The sequence below is a fragment of the Hylobates moloch genome, unplaced genomic scaffold, assembly GCF_009828535.3.
Source record: "Hylobates moloch isolate HMO894 unplaced genomic scaffold, HMol_V3 SCAFFOLD_1, whole genome shotgun sequence".
Lineage (NCBI taxonomy): Eukaryota > Metazoa > Chordata > Mammalia > Primates > Hylobatidae > Hylobates > Hylobates moloch.
Genome location: NW_026652276.1, coordinates 216,561,801 through 216,579,765, shown reverse-complemented (window position 1 = coordinate 216,579,765; position 17,965 = coordinate 216,561,801). Strand labels below are relative to the sequence as shown.

Below are 17,965 nucleotides of genomic sequence, written 5' to 3'. Positions count from 1 at the left end.
TATAGCATTATTAAATGCTTCTATTACACAAAAGAAAGACTTAAAATCAGTAAGCTTCCATCTTAAAAAACAAAATTAAAGGAGCAAATTAAACCCAATGCAGAGGGAAGAAAATAATAAACATAAGAGCAAAAATCAATAATGGTGAAGCAAAATATAAGAAAATCAATGAAGCCGAAAGCTAATTCACTGGAAAGATAAATAAGATCAATAAACTTCGAGCAGGGTTAATTAAGAACTGGGGGAGAAGACACAAATTACCAATTTTAGGAATTAAAGAGAAAAATCACTATAGATCCTATAAAAATAAAAAGAATACAAGAATCCTAAGGGCAAATTTATGATAATCAATTTACACTTTTCAGGAGATAGGGTATCAAAACTGCACGATCTATTACAAGTGTAGACCTTTCAGGGTGCTTTTAAAAAATGTACATTTGAAATAGGTGGTTTTATAATATAAACACACAAAAAAGATGTTTCTCTCTCTCATTTACTTCCCGCCAACATCTGATGGCTTCTTTGGCACAAAATAGCACACAGAGCATATACTGTAAGGAACTGTTTGAAATGGCTCTAAGAATCGCTTTTCAGATGACAGTTACAGCTCAAGCCATCTATTCAAGAGTAGCCTTTGTGTTACGGTTTCTTAAATTCATTATTTTACCTGTATCCATGCTGAAGCCCTTTCATACACTGCAATTCAGAATCTAAACAATCGGGCCAGGTGTGGTGGCTCACACCTGTAATCCCAGCATTTTGGGAGGCCGAGGTGGGCAGATCACCTGAGGTTGAGAGTTCAAGACCAGCTGGCCAATATGGTGAAACCCCATCTCTAATAAAAATACAAAAAATTAGCCAGGCGTGGTGGCAGGCACCTGTAATCCCAGCTACTTGGGAGACTGTGGCAGGAGCATCATTTACCCAGGAGGCGGAGATTGCAGTGAGCCAAGATCACACCACTGCACTCCAGCCTGGGCGCAATAGAGCAAGACTACAATTATCTGTAAAATGCAATTTTTCCACTGTGCCTCTTCCAAATCATGTATAAAAATATTAAATAAAGCAACCTTAGCACTAATCCTTAGGGCAACATGAGGTTAGTAATTTTCTACTCACAGAAGCATTTTCATTTAATTACTTTCTCACTTATAAACCATTCACAGTGTCAAATATTTCTTTCTACTGACTTACCCCAGTTAAGAGGACTTATTTCCATAGAACAACAGCAAAATGTGTCCTCTCTTCAGGTGTACACAGAACATTTACCAAGACAGGCTATATTCTGAACCATAAAACAAACCTCAACAAATTTAATACAACTGAAATTCTACAAGGTATGTTCTGATACCTTGTAGAGACTCATGACTTATTTCATGAGTCACAAACTGGTTCACAAGATGTAATACAGCTACTGGCAAATTTTAGTCTGTATTAAAAATTTTTATTAGTTTCCAAAACATAAATCTAGTTAATCAGTTTTAAATTATTTTATAAAATTCTTCTACTATTTACTCATCCTACATTATTACACTTACCTTCATTGGCATAAGTGCAAGGAAATCTGTGATGAGATTATGGACTCTGCGAATATAAAATTCTTCCTGATAAAAGTATTCCGATACCACCACAGATTCCGTGAGGAACAGGAAAACGTTGTCAGCAATTGCGAGTTCTGCCATTGCTTCATCTGCCTCTGTGAATTCTGCCAGAGCTAGAAATAGATTTTAAAACACAGTACATGGAGGAAAAGTCATTAACCCAGATTGTAATTATATCTCATAATACTCCGCTGATAGTTCAGACATCTTCCCAGCCTTCTAGCATGTGCTGTGCACAAGATGAGACTATATATAACTGTAATTGACTCATAAACCCTGAAGAACTCATACACCCCAAATAACAATATACTCTGAATGTGTATTAGAAAAATACATACTCTTTGAAATAATAACATAACTAATGAAAATTATTTTAGAGATGTGTGATGCAACACTGATGTAGTCAGGGAGCTATCATCCAAACATTCACATATTAAAATGATGTTAAGACTTTAATCCCAATGAAATCTCATGGGTCATCTGAAAAGTGTTCAATCCAAGACCAAAACCTGAACATGAATAGGTAAGTAACTGTCCTAATTTGGTAACCAGGTAGCTAAAATTTAAAAACTAAATTTTAACTTGAATGTAAACTTGTCTAACTGTAATTTTTTTATATTTTATTTGGAAAATATCCAATATATATCTAAAAATAAGTATAATAAACCTCTACATACTCATCACCTGTTTCAATACTACCAATTTATGGACAATCTTACCTCATATATATCTTCCCCCTCTGCACTCATACATATCTCATTAAAGCAAATTCCAATTTAACATTTTACCAGTAAGTATTTGCAGTGTACAACTCAAAAATATACTTAAGAAACAAGGCCGGGCGGGGTGGCTCACGCCTGTAATCCTAGCACTTTGGGAGGCTGAGATGGGCGGATCACCTGAGGTCGGGACTATGGAGAAACCTCATCTCTACTAAAAATACAAAAACTTAGCCGGGTGTGGTAGCACATGCCTGTAATCCCAGCTACTGGGGAGGCTGAGGCAGGAGAATTGCTTGAACCCAGGAGGCGGAGGTTGCGGTAAGCCAAGATCATGCCATTGCGCTCCAGCCTGGGCAACAAGAGCAAAACTCTGTCTCAAAAAAAAAAAAAAAAAAAAAAAAAAAAGAAAGCAAAAGTAAAAATTCACTACATATTCACACACAACACCATTATCGTATCTTTATTTTATTTTTTGAGACAGGGTCTCGCTCTGTCACCCAGGCTGGAGTGCAGTGGTACAATCTCAGCTCACTGCAACCTCTCCCTCCCAGTTCAAGCAATTCTCAGGCCTCAGCCACCCAAGCAGCCGGGATTATAGGTGTGCGCCAACACGCCTGGCTAATTTTTGTATTTTTAGTAGAGACAGGGTTTCACCATGTTGGCCAGGCTGGTCTGGAACTACTGACCTCAAGTAATCCTCCCACCTCGGCCTCCCAAAGTGCTGGGATTACAGGTGTGAGCCACTGCGCCTGGCCATTATCATATCTTTAAAACTAATTCCTCAGCTGGGTGCAGTGGCTTGATCTAGAATGACTTAATCTGACTTACATTCAACTATTAAGAGTATGTCATAGGTTATGGTGTATCTTTCCATCAAGAAACATATTGCTGATTACTGCTTTTAAATTTTGAATATAAAATTGCTAGGTAATTGTGTGGCAATCTGGCTTTGAAAAAGACTACTACACAGCCTATTCTGTTTGAGTGTCATACAGACCAAATACATAGTCTGTTACCGAAAGTACATTTTCACTGCCTTGAAAAGGGCCAGGAACAGATAAAAGCCAAGATAGTCTCAAACAGAGGAAAACATGATTTGTAGTATTTTATTTTTATTATTTATTTTATTTATTATTTATTTTGAGATGGAGTCTCGCTCTGTCACTGAGGCTGGAGTGCAGTGGCACGATCTCAATTCACTGCAACCTCCGCCTCCCAGGTTCAAGAGATTCTCCTGCCTCAGCCTCCCGAGTAGGTGGGACTATAGGCACGCACCACCACACCTGGCTAACTTTTTGTATTTTTAGTAGAGATGGGGTCTCACCATGTTGATCAGGATGGTCTCGATCTCTTGACCTCACGATCCACCCGCCTCGGCCTCCCAAAGTGTTGGGATTACAGGCATGAGTCGCCATGCCTGGCCTGTTTTTTTAATGTTTTGTTTTGTATTTTGAAATAAAGTCTGCATATCAGCCAGGTGTGGTGGCTCATGCCTATAATCCCAACACTTAGCCAAGACAGGAGGATTGCTTGAGCCCAGGAGTTCAAGACCAGCCTGGGCAACATAGTGAGACCTCATCTCTACAAAAAAATCAAAGAATTAGCTGTGGTCCCACCTACTTGGGAGGCTGAAGTGGAAGGATCACGTAAGTCCTGAAGGTTGAGGCCACTGAGCCATGGTCACACCACTGCACTCCAGCCTGGGCAACAGGGAAGCCCCTATCTCAAACAAACAAACAAAAACCTGCATATCTACCCATATTATACAAAATCCTTGAGAATAAAATATTTTCTTTATTCTTTAGTATGACTAGTAATAACAATTACTAAAATTACTAATTATTAAATATTTTTAATAACAATAACAAATTCTTTCAAAACTTTACTTGAATTCAAAAACACTGGAATTAAAAGAGAGTCAACTCAAAGATTACATCTTTTATATTTTTTGAAACAGGGTCTTACTCTGCTGCCCAGGCTGGAGTGCAGTGGTGCGATCTTGATTCACTGCAACCTCTGCCTCCCAGTTTCAGCGATTCTCCAGCCTCAACCTCCTGAGAAAGTAGGATTACAGGCATGTGCCACCACACCCAGCTAATTTTTGTATTTTTAGCAGAGTCAAGGTTTCGCCCTGTTGGCCAGGCTGGTCTTGAACTCCCGACATCAAGTGATCTGACTACCTCAGCCTCCCAAAGCACTGACATTACAGGCATGAGCCACTATGCCCAGCCAAAAATTACTTCTTGAAGACCATTTAGGTAATAAGGCATCATTAATGTCTTAATATAAATTGAGTTTCAATGCCTAAAAACAGTATGCTAAAATTCTGTAAAGCTTAGTGAAATTACAAAGATGCTTGGTTTTTTTGTTGATTTTTTTTTTTGGAAACAGAGTTTCACTCTGTCGCCCAGGCTAAAGTGCAGTGGCATGATCTCAGCTCACTGCAACCTCCACCCACTAGGTTCAAGCAATTCTCCTGCCTCAGTCTCCCAAGTAGCTGGGATTACAGGCACGCACCACCATGCTCGGCTAATTTTTTGTGTTTTTAGTGGAGACGGGCTTTTACCACGTTCGCCAGGCTGGTCTTGAACTCCTGACCTCAAGTGATCCACCTGCCTCAGCCTCCCAAAGTGCTGGGATTACAGGCGTGAGTCACCACACCCGGCCGATGCTTGTTTTTTTAATTTTTTTTGAGATGTGATCTCACTCTGTCACCCGGGCTGGAGTGCAGTGGAGCAATTTAAGCTCACTACAGCCTCTGTCTCCTGGGCTCAAGTGATCCTCCTGCCTCAGCCTCCTGAGTAGCTGGGACTACAGCCAAGTGCATGTCACCACACTGGGCTAATTTTTAATTTTTTGGAGAGATGAGGTTAATCACTACATTGCCCAGGTTTGTCATGAACTCCTGGGCTCAAGCAATCCTCCCACCTCGGCCTCCCAAAATGCTGGGATTATAGGCATGAGGCACTGCACCTGGCTTCATGCCTTTTATAGAATAACATAATAAACATATTTGATAAAAGTTTCAGAAGTCTATGAAGAGAACAGAAACCAATTTTTCAAATTGGAGATCTTAGTTAAAACTCGTCTGGATTATTTCAAGAAGTGACCATTTCTGCAAAATAACACAAGCTAGTCATTTTTTCTAACAATTTTTAAAATGCAAATTAACAGGAAAATTTTTATAGTTTAAAAATTCTAATTATAATACCCCTAACTATTAAAGCTTATAAAAGGATATGAGCATATAAAATCAAAGAGATTTAAGTAGCCAAAGATCTGGGACTTGAAACTAGGGCTGTGATTCCTAACCTATTTTTACTATTATTCTACAGCAAACTATAGCATATTCTATTAAACCTTTCAAAACTAGTGCAGTGGTATGGGCAATTATAGCATAAGACTGTGACTATATTACATAATATTATAATAACTATCTATGTATAACTATATTATATAGTTAATGCATTAACTATCACACCCAGGCATGGTGGCTTGTGCCTGTAATCCCAACACTTTGGGAGGCCAAGGTGGGCAGATTGCCTGAGCTCAGGAGTTCGAGACCAGCCTGGGCAACACAGTGAAACCCCGTCTCTACTAAAATACAAAAACTTAGCTGGGTGTGGCGGCGTGCGACTCTAGTCCCAGCTACTCGGGAGGCTGAGGCAGAATTGCTTGAACCCAGGAGGCAGAGGTTGCAGTGACCTGAGATCATGCCACTGCACTCCAGCCTGGGCAACAGAACGAGACTCCACCTCCAAAATAAAAAAAGAAGATATTAACTATCACATAGCCACTTCAAAGGTTAAAGGGTAACTTTATGTCAGAAAAGTAGTGAAATAAGACTTATAAGTGAAGAGGGTACGTACAGGTGAGAAACAGAATTTGTACAGGAATGTAAAAGTCTAATTCGCTATCAGCATTTAGATATATAGATTGATAGACAGATAGAAATTAAGTGGCCAAAGAAAGACTCCTAACACAAAAAAAGCTTTCTGCAAACACCTTGGGAGCAGCATGACACTAGTGAAAACAAAATGTTCTGGAATTACACAATTGATAAGATACTAGAATCTGTTGATACTTAAGGATTAGAAAACTGACATAAATTGTAAACTTGAATAAAGCCTTTCCAGATTTACCATAAAAAGATACAGACAACGACAATTCTTTGGGCTTCGTGTTCCACGTATGGTTCTCATTCTGTTAGAATAAACCCCTACTAATATGACAATTAAACAATGTAAATGTAAATAGCAGAATAATATATGCTACAGTGAGTTAACAGGCTGTTAAAAGTCAGTATTCTGGTCAGGCACGGTGGCTCACGCCTGTAAACCCAACAATCTGGGAGGCCAAAGCAAGTGGATCACCTGAGCTCAGGAGTTTGAGACCAGCCCAGCCAACATGGTGAAACCCTGTTTCTACTAAAAATACAAAAGATTAGCCGGGTGTGGTAGCATGTGCCTGTAGTCCAGTTACTTAGGAAGCTGAGGCAGGAGAATCACTTGAACCCAGTAGGCGGAGGTTGCAGTGAGCCGGGATCGAGCCACTGCACTCCAGCCTGGGCCACAAAAAAGAAAAGTTGGGATTCCACATCTGTTCTTGACTGATCCAAATATCTCCTTTTTAATACACTGTATGGAAAAATAATTGTTTTTAATTTGACACAATGTGAAAAATTAGTTTGTGAACAAATCAAGAAGGAAAATGTATAAAAATAAAAGGAATAGTATATTTTAATTTTAAAAAACATTTAAGGCCGGATGGGATGGCTCATGCGTGGTACTCCCAGCACTTTGGGAGGCCAAGGCAGGTGGATCACCTGAGGTCAGGGGTTCAAGACCAGCCTGATCAACATGGAGAAACTCGTTTCTACTAAAAATACACAATTAGCCAGGTGTGATGGCACATGCCTGTAATCCCAGCTACTTGGGAGGCTGAGGCAGGAGAAGTGCTTGAACCCGGGAGGCAGAGGTTTAGTGAGCTGAGATCGCGCCATTGCACTCCAGCCTGGGCAACAAGAGCAAAACTCCATCTCAAAAAAAAAACAACAAAAAACATTTAATGTGACACTGTCATTCCACATTTTAAACTCATACCCTGAAGGTAAAAGAGCATTGTCAGTGGCTCCAAGAATGGGAAACAGTATTTCATATAACATTTTTGAGAGACAAAGAGAAAAAAGTCTGTATTTCACTACTACACTAAAGGTTTCATTTAATACAACTCTGGATATCTTCCTATGCTTATGCTTATGTATGTCAAGGATAACACTCCTTCCCAAAAATGTCATTAAGTGCTAACATGCTGTTTCTCATAACAAAATTACCTACAATCAATTCACCTGTCACATCAGGTAGCTGGGATATTCCCCTCAATGCCAGCGCCCAGGCAAGTCTAACAGTGGCTTGGAGCCCAGGCAGTTTCCAAAGCTGTGAGTCCTGAAGACGAGAGTGAATTGTTGCAATGTACTGTTTTTCTGTCAAGAGTGGAAGTTGATGAATCATATCTGAAAACACAAAAATAGACCACTTTACCGATCACCAGATAAATTCTCACTTCTGATACACAGGAATAATGTCCAAAAGTCAGAAAATCTGAGCATTCTCACAGAAGAATAATGACCAATTAACATTAATTTCTATATACCAAAAGGTACACTACTGTTGATTGTACACATACTAAAAACAAAAAAAGAAAATGACAATAATCCTAAATTTCAATTTCACTATTTTCAGTTATTTTTATAAGTGTACTACAAATAAACTAGAAAAAAGTTAGACACTCATTTTTTCTGCACATATATTCTAAAATAGAAATCATGCTATCTAAAGATCATAAAAATCTTATTTACTTCATAGAAAACACAGATCAAAGATAACATTACTGAAATGACAGTCACTGTCTCTCAGAATGTTTTAATAAAAAGTTTGAAAATGTAAATGAATGGTAAAGAAACAAGCAATTAAGTAAATAAGGCATGTGCAATCATGAACATGTATAATATATGCTTTAATACTTTCCATTCCAAATCCCTCCAAAAAACAGAAATAATTAACAGGACTCCAGCTGTTTTTTAAATGTGATCTTATATATAAATATTCAAATATGAACAGATTGCAAACAAAGGAACAGAGCAGTCTATCTTAGTAGCTAAAATATCACCTTTTTTAAATGTTATCCCAATTTTAAATCTGATTTTTTAAATGTAGGAAAATGTATAAAACTCGATACCATCTCGTTCCTCTGTGCTTTGCTCTATAAAACTGATATCAAAACAGTATAGAAGCGCCATAAGAAGAGCCAGATTCACTGCATCCAGTGAGCCATTAGCCTCAACTGTCACTCTTTCCAAATGTCCAATGAGGAGGAGAGTGTCTTCTTTGCCTAAGGGTGACTGGCAAGCCCAGGCAAAAAGGCTTTCTGCAAGAGACTGCCTGCACTCCTTAATGAGATCAGAAACCTAGAAATAAAAACATATGACTATCAGTATAAATAAATTACAGTGAAGCCTGGTCTTATTCCAAAGTACAAACCACCTTTTACAAAGGCTAATAAAAAAACCTATCTAAACCCACAAGTGATCCTAAGATGTCACCTCTGGAATTCTGAACAAATCCTATTGTTTATTCCTTATCCTTAAGTTCCTTAAGAAATTGGGATGACCAATTTCTTGTTCATTTCATAAAAAGAGCTAGAATGGCACATAAATGACTATACAGAAGCTGAAACAACTGCAAGTCAATTTTATGGACACAGCTGACTACAAACTTTAATATACATTATGAGCTGACTACAATTAACAACAATTTATTGTATACTGTACTGTCGAACAATAGTACAGTGAATTTTGAATGTTCCCAACACAAAGAAATAATAAACGTTTGAGGTGATGGATATGCTAATTATGATTTGATTATTACATATCATACATATGTATCAAAATACCACTGTACCCTATACATATGTACAATTTTGTGTCAATGAAAAATAATAAAAACAAAAAAAAAAAAGAAAAGTGGCAATCAGGCATGGTGTCAGCTACATAATTCATCTTGAAAAAATGAATATTCTAATTGCCATGTTACTGCCTCTGAGATTTGACAGACAACTCATGAATTGATTTCACTGAATCCTTGCCTCTTTGCGATGTTTTTCACTGCCCAAACCTCTCTCTCGCTGTAGTTTCTCAAACTCATTATTCACATCAATCTGTGACACCAGGGTAAGAACTTTATAAGTCAATCCTTGCTCCATCAGCTCATCTGTAAAGCGTGTTGTCATGGAAGCCAGCTCTGGACTGTAATGAAAAGAAATCAATCAACTATGTTAAACAATATTGTTTATGCTTCTTCATAATAATAGGTATAGCAAACGCTCTTTTTTTGAGACAGGGCCTTGCTCTGTCACCCAGGCTGGAGTGCAGTGGCGTGATCACGGCTCACTGCAGCCTTGACTTCCCAAGCTCAGGTCATTCTCCCACCTCAGCCTCCCAGGTAGCTGGGACTGCAGGTGCATGCCATCATGCCCAGCTAATTTTTCTATTTTTTGTAGAGATGGGATTTCATCATGTTGCCCAGGCTGATCTAAAACTCCTGAGCTCAAGACTGTAATCTGTAATCCTAGCACTTTGTAATCCAAAAATAATTTGGGCCACTGCACCTGGGTCCAAATTATTTTTTATTTATAAACACAATAAAATAGGTTTAAATTGTTACATCTGTCTTGGCAGAATAAGGGAGTATACTACTCAGCTTATGTTACATATTGCTCAGATTGTATATAATAAGGGAAATATTGTCATACTTCAAGTAATTTCAAATTAACCCCTGAAATCCCAAGAAGTAAAAAGACCTGAGTTCTAGGGTCCATGTCTTTCCCCGTCTAGACTGTATCAAGGCTTTCAAGGAATTCGCAATGCATCGCTTTCCATCCCAGTACAAAAGAACAGCTACTAATCCTCTGGTAAGGCCAGGAAAATGTGGCTGCTGATGCTCTCCTAAAAAAGGAAGTTGAGAAATAATATTGTTAATAAACACATATGTGTTTAGGAAGAGACAAAAATCAATATAACAATGTTCAGTTCAAAGAATCACAGTAGCTCAGGGCTCAAGGGGCCCTGGGGTCCTCTACTACAAACATCCATCCACTGTCTAACTTCTTGCTCAACATATTCGAGGGCCATCCAACTTATCCCTAAACACCAGCAGAGACATGGAATTCACCATTTTCCAAACTCTCAATTTGTAACTGTTACACTTACCTGTGATTTCTGCATACTGGGTGAGAATCTTTTGGTCTCACTGTTGTCCACTAAATTTAATTTTATTCAATGCCCATTTTACCATCTCATATGGAATCTTTCAAATATTTCTAAGTTTCTTCCCTCAGAATCTTCTCTGAATAAACAACCTTTTTATAATTCAAGTTCAGTCACCATTTTAACTACTCTCCTTTGAATGAGTTCTACCTTTTTTTTTGAGATGGAGTCTCACTCTGTCGCCCAGGCTGGAGTGCAGTGGCGCGATCTTACTGCAACCTCTGCCGCCTAGGTTCAAGCAATTCTCCTGCCTTAGCCTCCTGAGTAGTTAGGATTACAGGCGCTTGCCATAGCGCCCGGCTAATTTTTGTATGTTTAGTAGCGATGGCGTTTCACCATGTTGACCACGCTGGTCTTGAACTCTTGACCTCGTGATCCACTTGCTTTGGCCTCCCAAAGTGGTGGGATTACAGGCGTGAGCCACCACGCCTGGCTAAGTTTCACTTTGTTTTTAGAGTACTTTTCCCAGAGTTTCAGTTTCATTTCCTATAGCTTTCTTTTCCCCTTACTGCACTTACTCCTCCACTCTACTCCTTTCTGTTCCCCAAATTCATCACCTTGCTTCACCCTCTTGCACAGGCAATTTCTTCTGCCTGGATGCCCCTCATCCTCCCAAATAACCACCTATTCCACCTGATGTATGCTTACTCATTTTGCAACATCTACCTTAAACTTCATGATGTTGTTAAGAGTTCTCTGTACAATCAAGGTCCATCTAATACCATCTCTAAATCTCTTTGGACCATCTCTAAATCTTGCACAAAACTGCATTAATTGTACTTAATTGTGTCAAAATAATTTGTTTCCACATCATTCTCAATTATTAGAGTATGAGCTTATTTACACTAGTTGAGATTTTATTCATCTTTATATCACTGGAGTGATATAATTAACACCACGCCTGGCACATGGTAGGTATAGAAGAAATGTTTGTTAAATGAAAGTTCTGAGTTAAACTCAAAACTCACGCATGTCTAGTGAACATCCCCCTCATTCTCAATATCATACTTCTTTTAATGCAGTCTTAGGTCAAAAAGGATTTTGGCAGCCGTATATTATTTTTAGACATATTAAACTTTTGTTCAACTGACATGCCCATATTTTCTTCAAAGGACTCCTCCATTATAATTAAAACAAACTGCTTATAGTATAGAAATTTTTCTCTCTTTTCTCTACACAGCAGCCAGAGAAATAATTTCAGAGTTAGAATGAATTATGTAATGTCTCTGCTTAAAGCCCTCATCAACAACTTTCCATTGCAATTAGAATAAAATCCAAATACCTTTCATATCATGCAAAACCAAACACGCTCTGATTCCTGCTGTATCTGCATCTTCCTTTGCTCTCCCTCTCATTTATGATGCTCTAGCCACAATGGTCTTTTTATCCTTTATTCCCTTTATTCACGCCTTTATTCCCACCTCAAGCACTGGCTGCCTGCTCTGCCTGGAAAAGCCTTACCCAATAGGTCTGGGTGGCTGGCACCTTCTCATCATTTGGGTCTCAAGGCAAATGACCCTATCTTAGAAAGGCCTTCTCTACGGACCCTACTTAGAGTTGCCCTAGCCAGCCTCCACCTCTCTATATCCCACTGCTTTATTTTATTTTCTTCCTAGTACTCTGTATTATTGAAATCATCTCTTTTTTTACCTATTCATGGATTATCTGAATTACTCTCTCAAAAGGAAATTCCAAAAAAGTGGTGACCTTACCTGCCTACTCACTGACAGTAAATGCTTTGTGCTATAAAATTTCTGAGATGTCTTTAACAATTCTGATCACTAAGCTGAAGCCTTCCTTTCAATCAAAGGTTAAAAAAGGATAGCCGGGCATGGTGGCACATGCCTGTAATCCCAACTACTCGGGAGGCTGAGACATGAGAATCACTTGAACCCGGGAAGTGGAGGTTGCAGTGAGCCGATATCACGCCACTGCACTCCAGCCTGGGCAACAGAGCGAGACTCTGTCTCAAAAAAAAACCACAAAGATTAAAAAAGGCAATATTTTGAATATGGTTTTACCAAATTGCATCCTTAGAAACTATGATAGAATCTAAACAATAAACTATTTTAAACTATGAGTGATTTTATAATTTTGCATTATTTTACCACTGTTTCAATTAAATGTCAACCTACCAGCAAGAAGAAGCTCAACAGCTGCCAATTCTCCAATATCAAAAAGGTCACTGAGAATAAAGGCTTCTTTAATGAGCTGTTCAGGAAGAAGTCTAGTTCCCTGTTGACCCTGAATGGCGACTCCCTCTGTACTGGCTTTCTGAACCTTCTCATGCTGTTGAACATTTTTTGGCTACAATGAGAAAATTGTAATTGTTATGAAAATAGCACACTGGAGACAAGGTTCCGAAGTGTTACCTACAGAAGCTTATTCATGATAATTCAGCCTGGTAACATGACAAACAGAAGTATTTCTTATCAGGTAATTTAGAACAGACTTTTATGAGGTAATATTTTGCATAACCTTAAACTTTTTATTCCAATGCTACCTTCTCAATAACTGTGACTGCTAAACTCTAATCTGAAAATTTTGGAGAAAATATACAAAATAGCATACTATTTTTCAAGTTTCTACAGAACTTTTCAATAAATGGCCGGGCGCGGTGGCTCACGCTTGTAATCCCAGCACTTTGGGAGGCCGAGGCGGGTGGATCACGAGGTCAGGAGATCGAGACCATGATGAAACCCCGTCTCTACTAAAAATACAAAAAATTAGCCGGGCGTGGTGGCGGGCGCCTGTAGTCCCAGCTACTCGGAGAGGCTGAGGCAGGAGAATGGCGTGAACCCGGGAGGCGGAGCTTGCAGTGAGCCAGGATTGCACCACTGCACTCCAGCCTGGGCGACAGAGCAAGACTCCGTCTCAAAAAAAAAAGAAAAAAAAAAAATAATAATAATAATAATAATAATAAGGTCTTCAAATGGTACATAATAAATGGATATATGAACTGTTTAATTAGTAGAGCAAGTAACAGTTTATTAATGTTATATAAAATGTGGTCTTATTTCCTAAAAGATAATTTGGTGCAAATATTTAACATATGACATACAGTATAGAATTACCTGATAGATCATAAAATCTAAAGTTTCAGAACTTAAAGGTTACACATTGGTCATTGAATCTAGCTCCTCTATTGCAGACAGAAAAACCGACATCCAGCTAAGTCAAGTAACTTGTCTGTGGTCATAAAACTCTCAGTGGTACAGCCAAGACTGGAAATCAGCTCAACTGGCTCCCAGGCTGGGGCTCTTTCTACTAAAGAAAGCAAAAAAAAAAAGCTAAAAAGCTAAAAGCCATTTTTTGTAACACAATCCCATAAATAGTTCTTAGATGGCTTCCTTGCTGTATATAAAAGAAAAGTGCCAGACTGGGCATGGTGGGTCATGCCTGTAATCCTAGCACTTTGAGAGGCTGAAGCCGGCAGATCACTTGAGGCCAGGAGTCCAAGACCAGCCTGGCGAACATGGTGGAACCACGTCTCTAATACAAAAAAATTAGCTGGACATGGTGGCAGGCGCCTGTAATCCAGCTACTTGGGAGGCTGAGGCAGGAGGATTGCTTGAACACGGGAGGGAGGTTGCAGTGAGCCAAGATCGCACCACTGCACTCCAGACTGAACGACAGAGTGAGACTCTGACACACAAACACACACACACACAAAGGAAAAGTGCCAAACAACAAGAAAAGCATTTCCCAAGTTTGAATCCCCTCCACTAAAGTACCCTATTGCTATTGCAAAGAATTTCAAGATGCAGCAATTAAAGATACACAAGAATTAATTCATTCCATTAACACAACTTACATAATACTATAAACTACTATAAAATAATACTTAAAATTTTAACGTATATCTGGAAATAAACAAAATAATCAATCTTACCAAGCTTAGATGTATTACTAACTAGAGGTCAGAAATTCTAAGGCAGTTAGTATTTCTGGAATATACTAAATTTCTTAAATAGTCTTCAAATATTATTAAGTTTATCTCCTAGCTAGAGATAAACATAATATTAACTTCTATGGAGAATAACATTGCTCCAAGGAAAAATTCCATTAAAATCACAGCAGGGTACAGTGGCTCACATCTGTAATCCCAACACTTTTTGAGACCAAGGCAGGAAGATCACTTGAGGCCAGGAGTTCAAGGCCAGCCTGGGCAACATAGCAAGACCCTATCTCTAAAAAAAAAAATTAGCTGGGCATGGTGACACACCTGTAGTCCCAGCTACTTAGGAGTGAGGAGCCAGGAAGAACGCTTGAACCCAGGAGTTTGAGGCTATAGTGAGCTATAATCAGGCCACTGCACTCCAGTTTGGAGGACAGAGCAACACCCTGTCTTTAAAAAATATCTAGAAAAGAAAATCATTGAATCACTGGAGCGAGACAGGTAACATGTTTTCGTTACGTACATTAAGAGTTTACTTGCAAAGACCTACTATTTGATAGCACAACAGGGTGATGATAGCCAATAATAATTACACATTTTAAAATAACTAAGAATATAAATGGATTGTTTGGAAAACAAACGATAAATGCTTGAGGGGATGAATGATACCCCATTCTCCATGATGTGATTATTTCACATTGCATGCCTGTATCAAAACATCTCACGTACCTCATAAATATATACATCCTTTATGTACTCACAAAAATTAAAAATTAAAAAAAGTTTTTAAAATAGTTTTTGCAGCTGGCATGGTGACTCACGTCTGTAATCCCAGCACTTTGGGAAGCTGAGACAGGAGGATCACTGAGGCCAGAAGTCCAAGACAAGCCTGGGCAACAAAGTTAGACCCTGTCTTCTTTTTTTTTTTTTTTTTAAACGTTTAGGGGCTCATGTCATCAGGACCTCAAAAGACTGTGTCACAGTAAATAAATTTCTGAATAAAATTTGAAAACTAAGAAAAAAAAGAAAAAAAGAGTTTACTTGCTTCCTCAATCTTAAAAAAAACAAAAACAAAACAAAAAAAAAAACCCAAAAAACTGAAAAAGAAAATTTCTTACCGGATTTTTGAACAATGAGATGAAGTCAGGTTTGTGTTTCTTCAAAATCTTATCAAGAAGGTGAACAGCTTCAGGTTGTCTCCTCCAAAGAGCATTTCCCACTTTATGCCAAATGTCTTTGTAAGGACCCCATAGACTAGCAGCTTAAAGAAAAAATAAATGAAACCACCGTCAAAGAAAACACACACTTGAAAAATAATGTGAGGTTACCATCTACACCTTTTAGTTACACTCACAGCTACTTTTTAATCTAGGAAGTTATCTTAATTAATATAATTATCAATTATATTATAAATAACTATAATATAATTAGTATGTTACAGTAACTATATTATATTTATATATTATGTTAATTACTGGAGCTTAAATTTTTTATTTTTTATTTTTTGAGATGGAGTCTCACTCTATTGCCAGGCTGGAGTGCAATGGCACGATCTCGGCTCACTGCAACCTCCACCTCCTGGGTTCAAGCAATTCTCTTGCCTCAGCCTCCTGAGTAGCTGGGATTACAGGCACATGCCACCATGCCTGGTTAATTTTTTGTATATTTTAGTAGAGATGGGGTTTCACCATGTAGGCCAGGCTGGTCTCAAACTCCTGACCTCAGGTGATCCGCCCGCCTTGGCCTCCCAAAGTGCTGGGATTACAGGCGTGAGCCACCGTGCCCAGCCTTAGTACTATTTTTGAAATACCTAAATTCTTCCCAAACACTTTCACTTTTTAAGTATTATGAATATGTAATATATTAATATAATAAATGATTAATAATAATTATATAAATATCAATGTCCTAACTGATTGACACTAATATAAAAGCATAGTTTATTAAAATTCTCAAGCAATGATAGAAACACATCACTTTATCTGACTTACTATAAAATAAATCCTGACTTTAGGTCAGGCACAATGGCTCACACCTGTAATCCCAGCACTCTGGGAGGCCGAGGCAGACAGATTACCTGAGGTCAGGAGTTTGAGACCAACCTGGCCAACATGGTGAAACCCCGTCTCTACTAAAAATACAAAAATTAGCCAGGTGTGGTGGTGCGCGCATGTAGCCCCAGCTACTTGGGAGGCTGGGACAGGAGAAATCACTCGAACCTGGGAGGCGGAGGTTGCAGTGAGACAGGATCGTGCCACTGCACTCTAGCCTGGGCAACAAGATCAAAACCCCATCTCAAAAAAAATTTAAAAATTAAATAAATAAATAAAATAAATCCTGACTTTAAATTGGAATATCAGCTGAACCTAGCTTTACCACTTTATTAGCTATGTGTACTGGAACAAGGGAAATAATCTCTTTAAACTTCAGTTTCCATATATATATATAAAATATAAACACCATCTGCTTCAAAGAGCTGTAAGTTTTCAAATGAGATAAACTAAGGAAAACACACAGTCCAGTGCCTTTCATATCATAGGCACTCAATAAAGGTAAGTGCCTTTCCTTCCTTTCCTTCTTGTCATCCAGATGAAAAGCAGCAGTAGGGAAATAACTCAGATTTTATAAAACTTAGAAGCTGAAAATGTACTTTGGGCTGAGACACTGGCTATTATAAAACAGCATAGAAATATCGAATACTTCTATAAACTCATATAAAAAGGATCACATTTTAATTGACAAACGTGATAACAGTAAGTAATAATGACTGAACTTGTGCTGTGTGCTACTAAGCATGGCCCTAAGCTCTTTACATGTATGATTATGTCTTACAACACCCTATGAGGTCAGCACTGTGGCTTCCTCCATTTTATAAATATGGAAACTGAGGCAGAGAGGTCAAAATATTCACCACCTGAGGTTACACTAGATAATGTCACAATTTAAGCCAAAGCAGTCTGGGCATCAGAGTGTGCCCTAACCAGTAAATTGTACTTTCACCATAATTTACTGGAAAGTAAATGACACATTTATACTATAATACATAATACTTAAAAAGTGAAAGTGTTTGGGAAGAATTTAGGTATTTCAAAAATAGTACTAAGGCTGGGCACGGTGGCTCACGCCTGTAATCCCAGCACTTTGGGAGGCCAAGGCAGGCGGTTCACCTGAGGTCAGGAGTTTGAGATCAGCCTGGCCTACCTGGTGAAACCCTATCTCCACTAAAATATACAAAAAATTAGCCAGGCATGGTGGCACGCGCCTGTAATCCCAGCTACTCAGGAGGCTGAGGCAGGAGAATTGCTTGAACCCAGGAGGCGGAGGTTGCAGTGAGCCGAGATCGTGCCATTGCACTCCAGCCTGGCAACAGAGCGAGACTCCATCTCAAAAAATAAAAAATAAAAAATTTAAGCTCCATAAA

At 38.6% G+C, this 17,965-nt stretch overlaps 1 protein-coding gene across 3 annotated transcripts in view; it reads right to left on the bottom strand.

Annotated features, from left to right (window-relative positions):
- Nucleotides 1-17,965, bottom strand: part of NUP205 (nucleoporin 205) — a 93,707-nt gene that overhangs the window by 63,838 nt on the left and 11,904 nt on the right. For 2 of the 3 annotated variants that reach the window (XM_058427035.1, XM_058427040.1), the window contains exons 2-8: nucleotides 15,663-15,805; nucleotides 12,782-12,953; nucleotides 10,181-10,325; nucleotides 9,467-9,626; nucleotides 8,561-8,789; nucleotides 7,656-7,835; nucleotides 1,539-1,714 (exon numbers count right to left, since the gene is read on the bottom strand). In XM_058427035.1, coding sequence (XP_058283018.1) covers nucleotides 1,539-1,714; nucleotides 7,656-7,835; nucleotides 8,561-8,789; nucleotides 9,467-9,626; nucleotides 10,181-10,325; nucleotides 12,782-12,953; nucleotides 15,663-15,805 — 1,205 coding nt within the window. The remainder of the gene's footprint in view (nucleotides 1-1,538; nucleotides 1,715-7,655; nucleotides 7,836-8,560; nucleotides 8,790-9,466; nucleotides 9,627-10,180; nucleotides 10,326-12,781; nucleotides 12,954-15,662; nucleotides 15,806-17,965) is intronic. The other variant, XM_032761852.2, reaches the window with a different exon arrangement.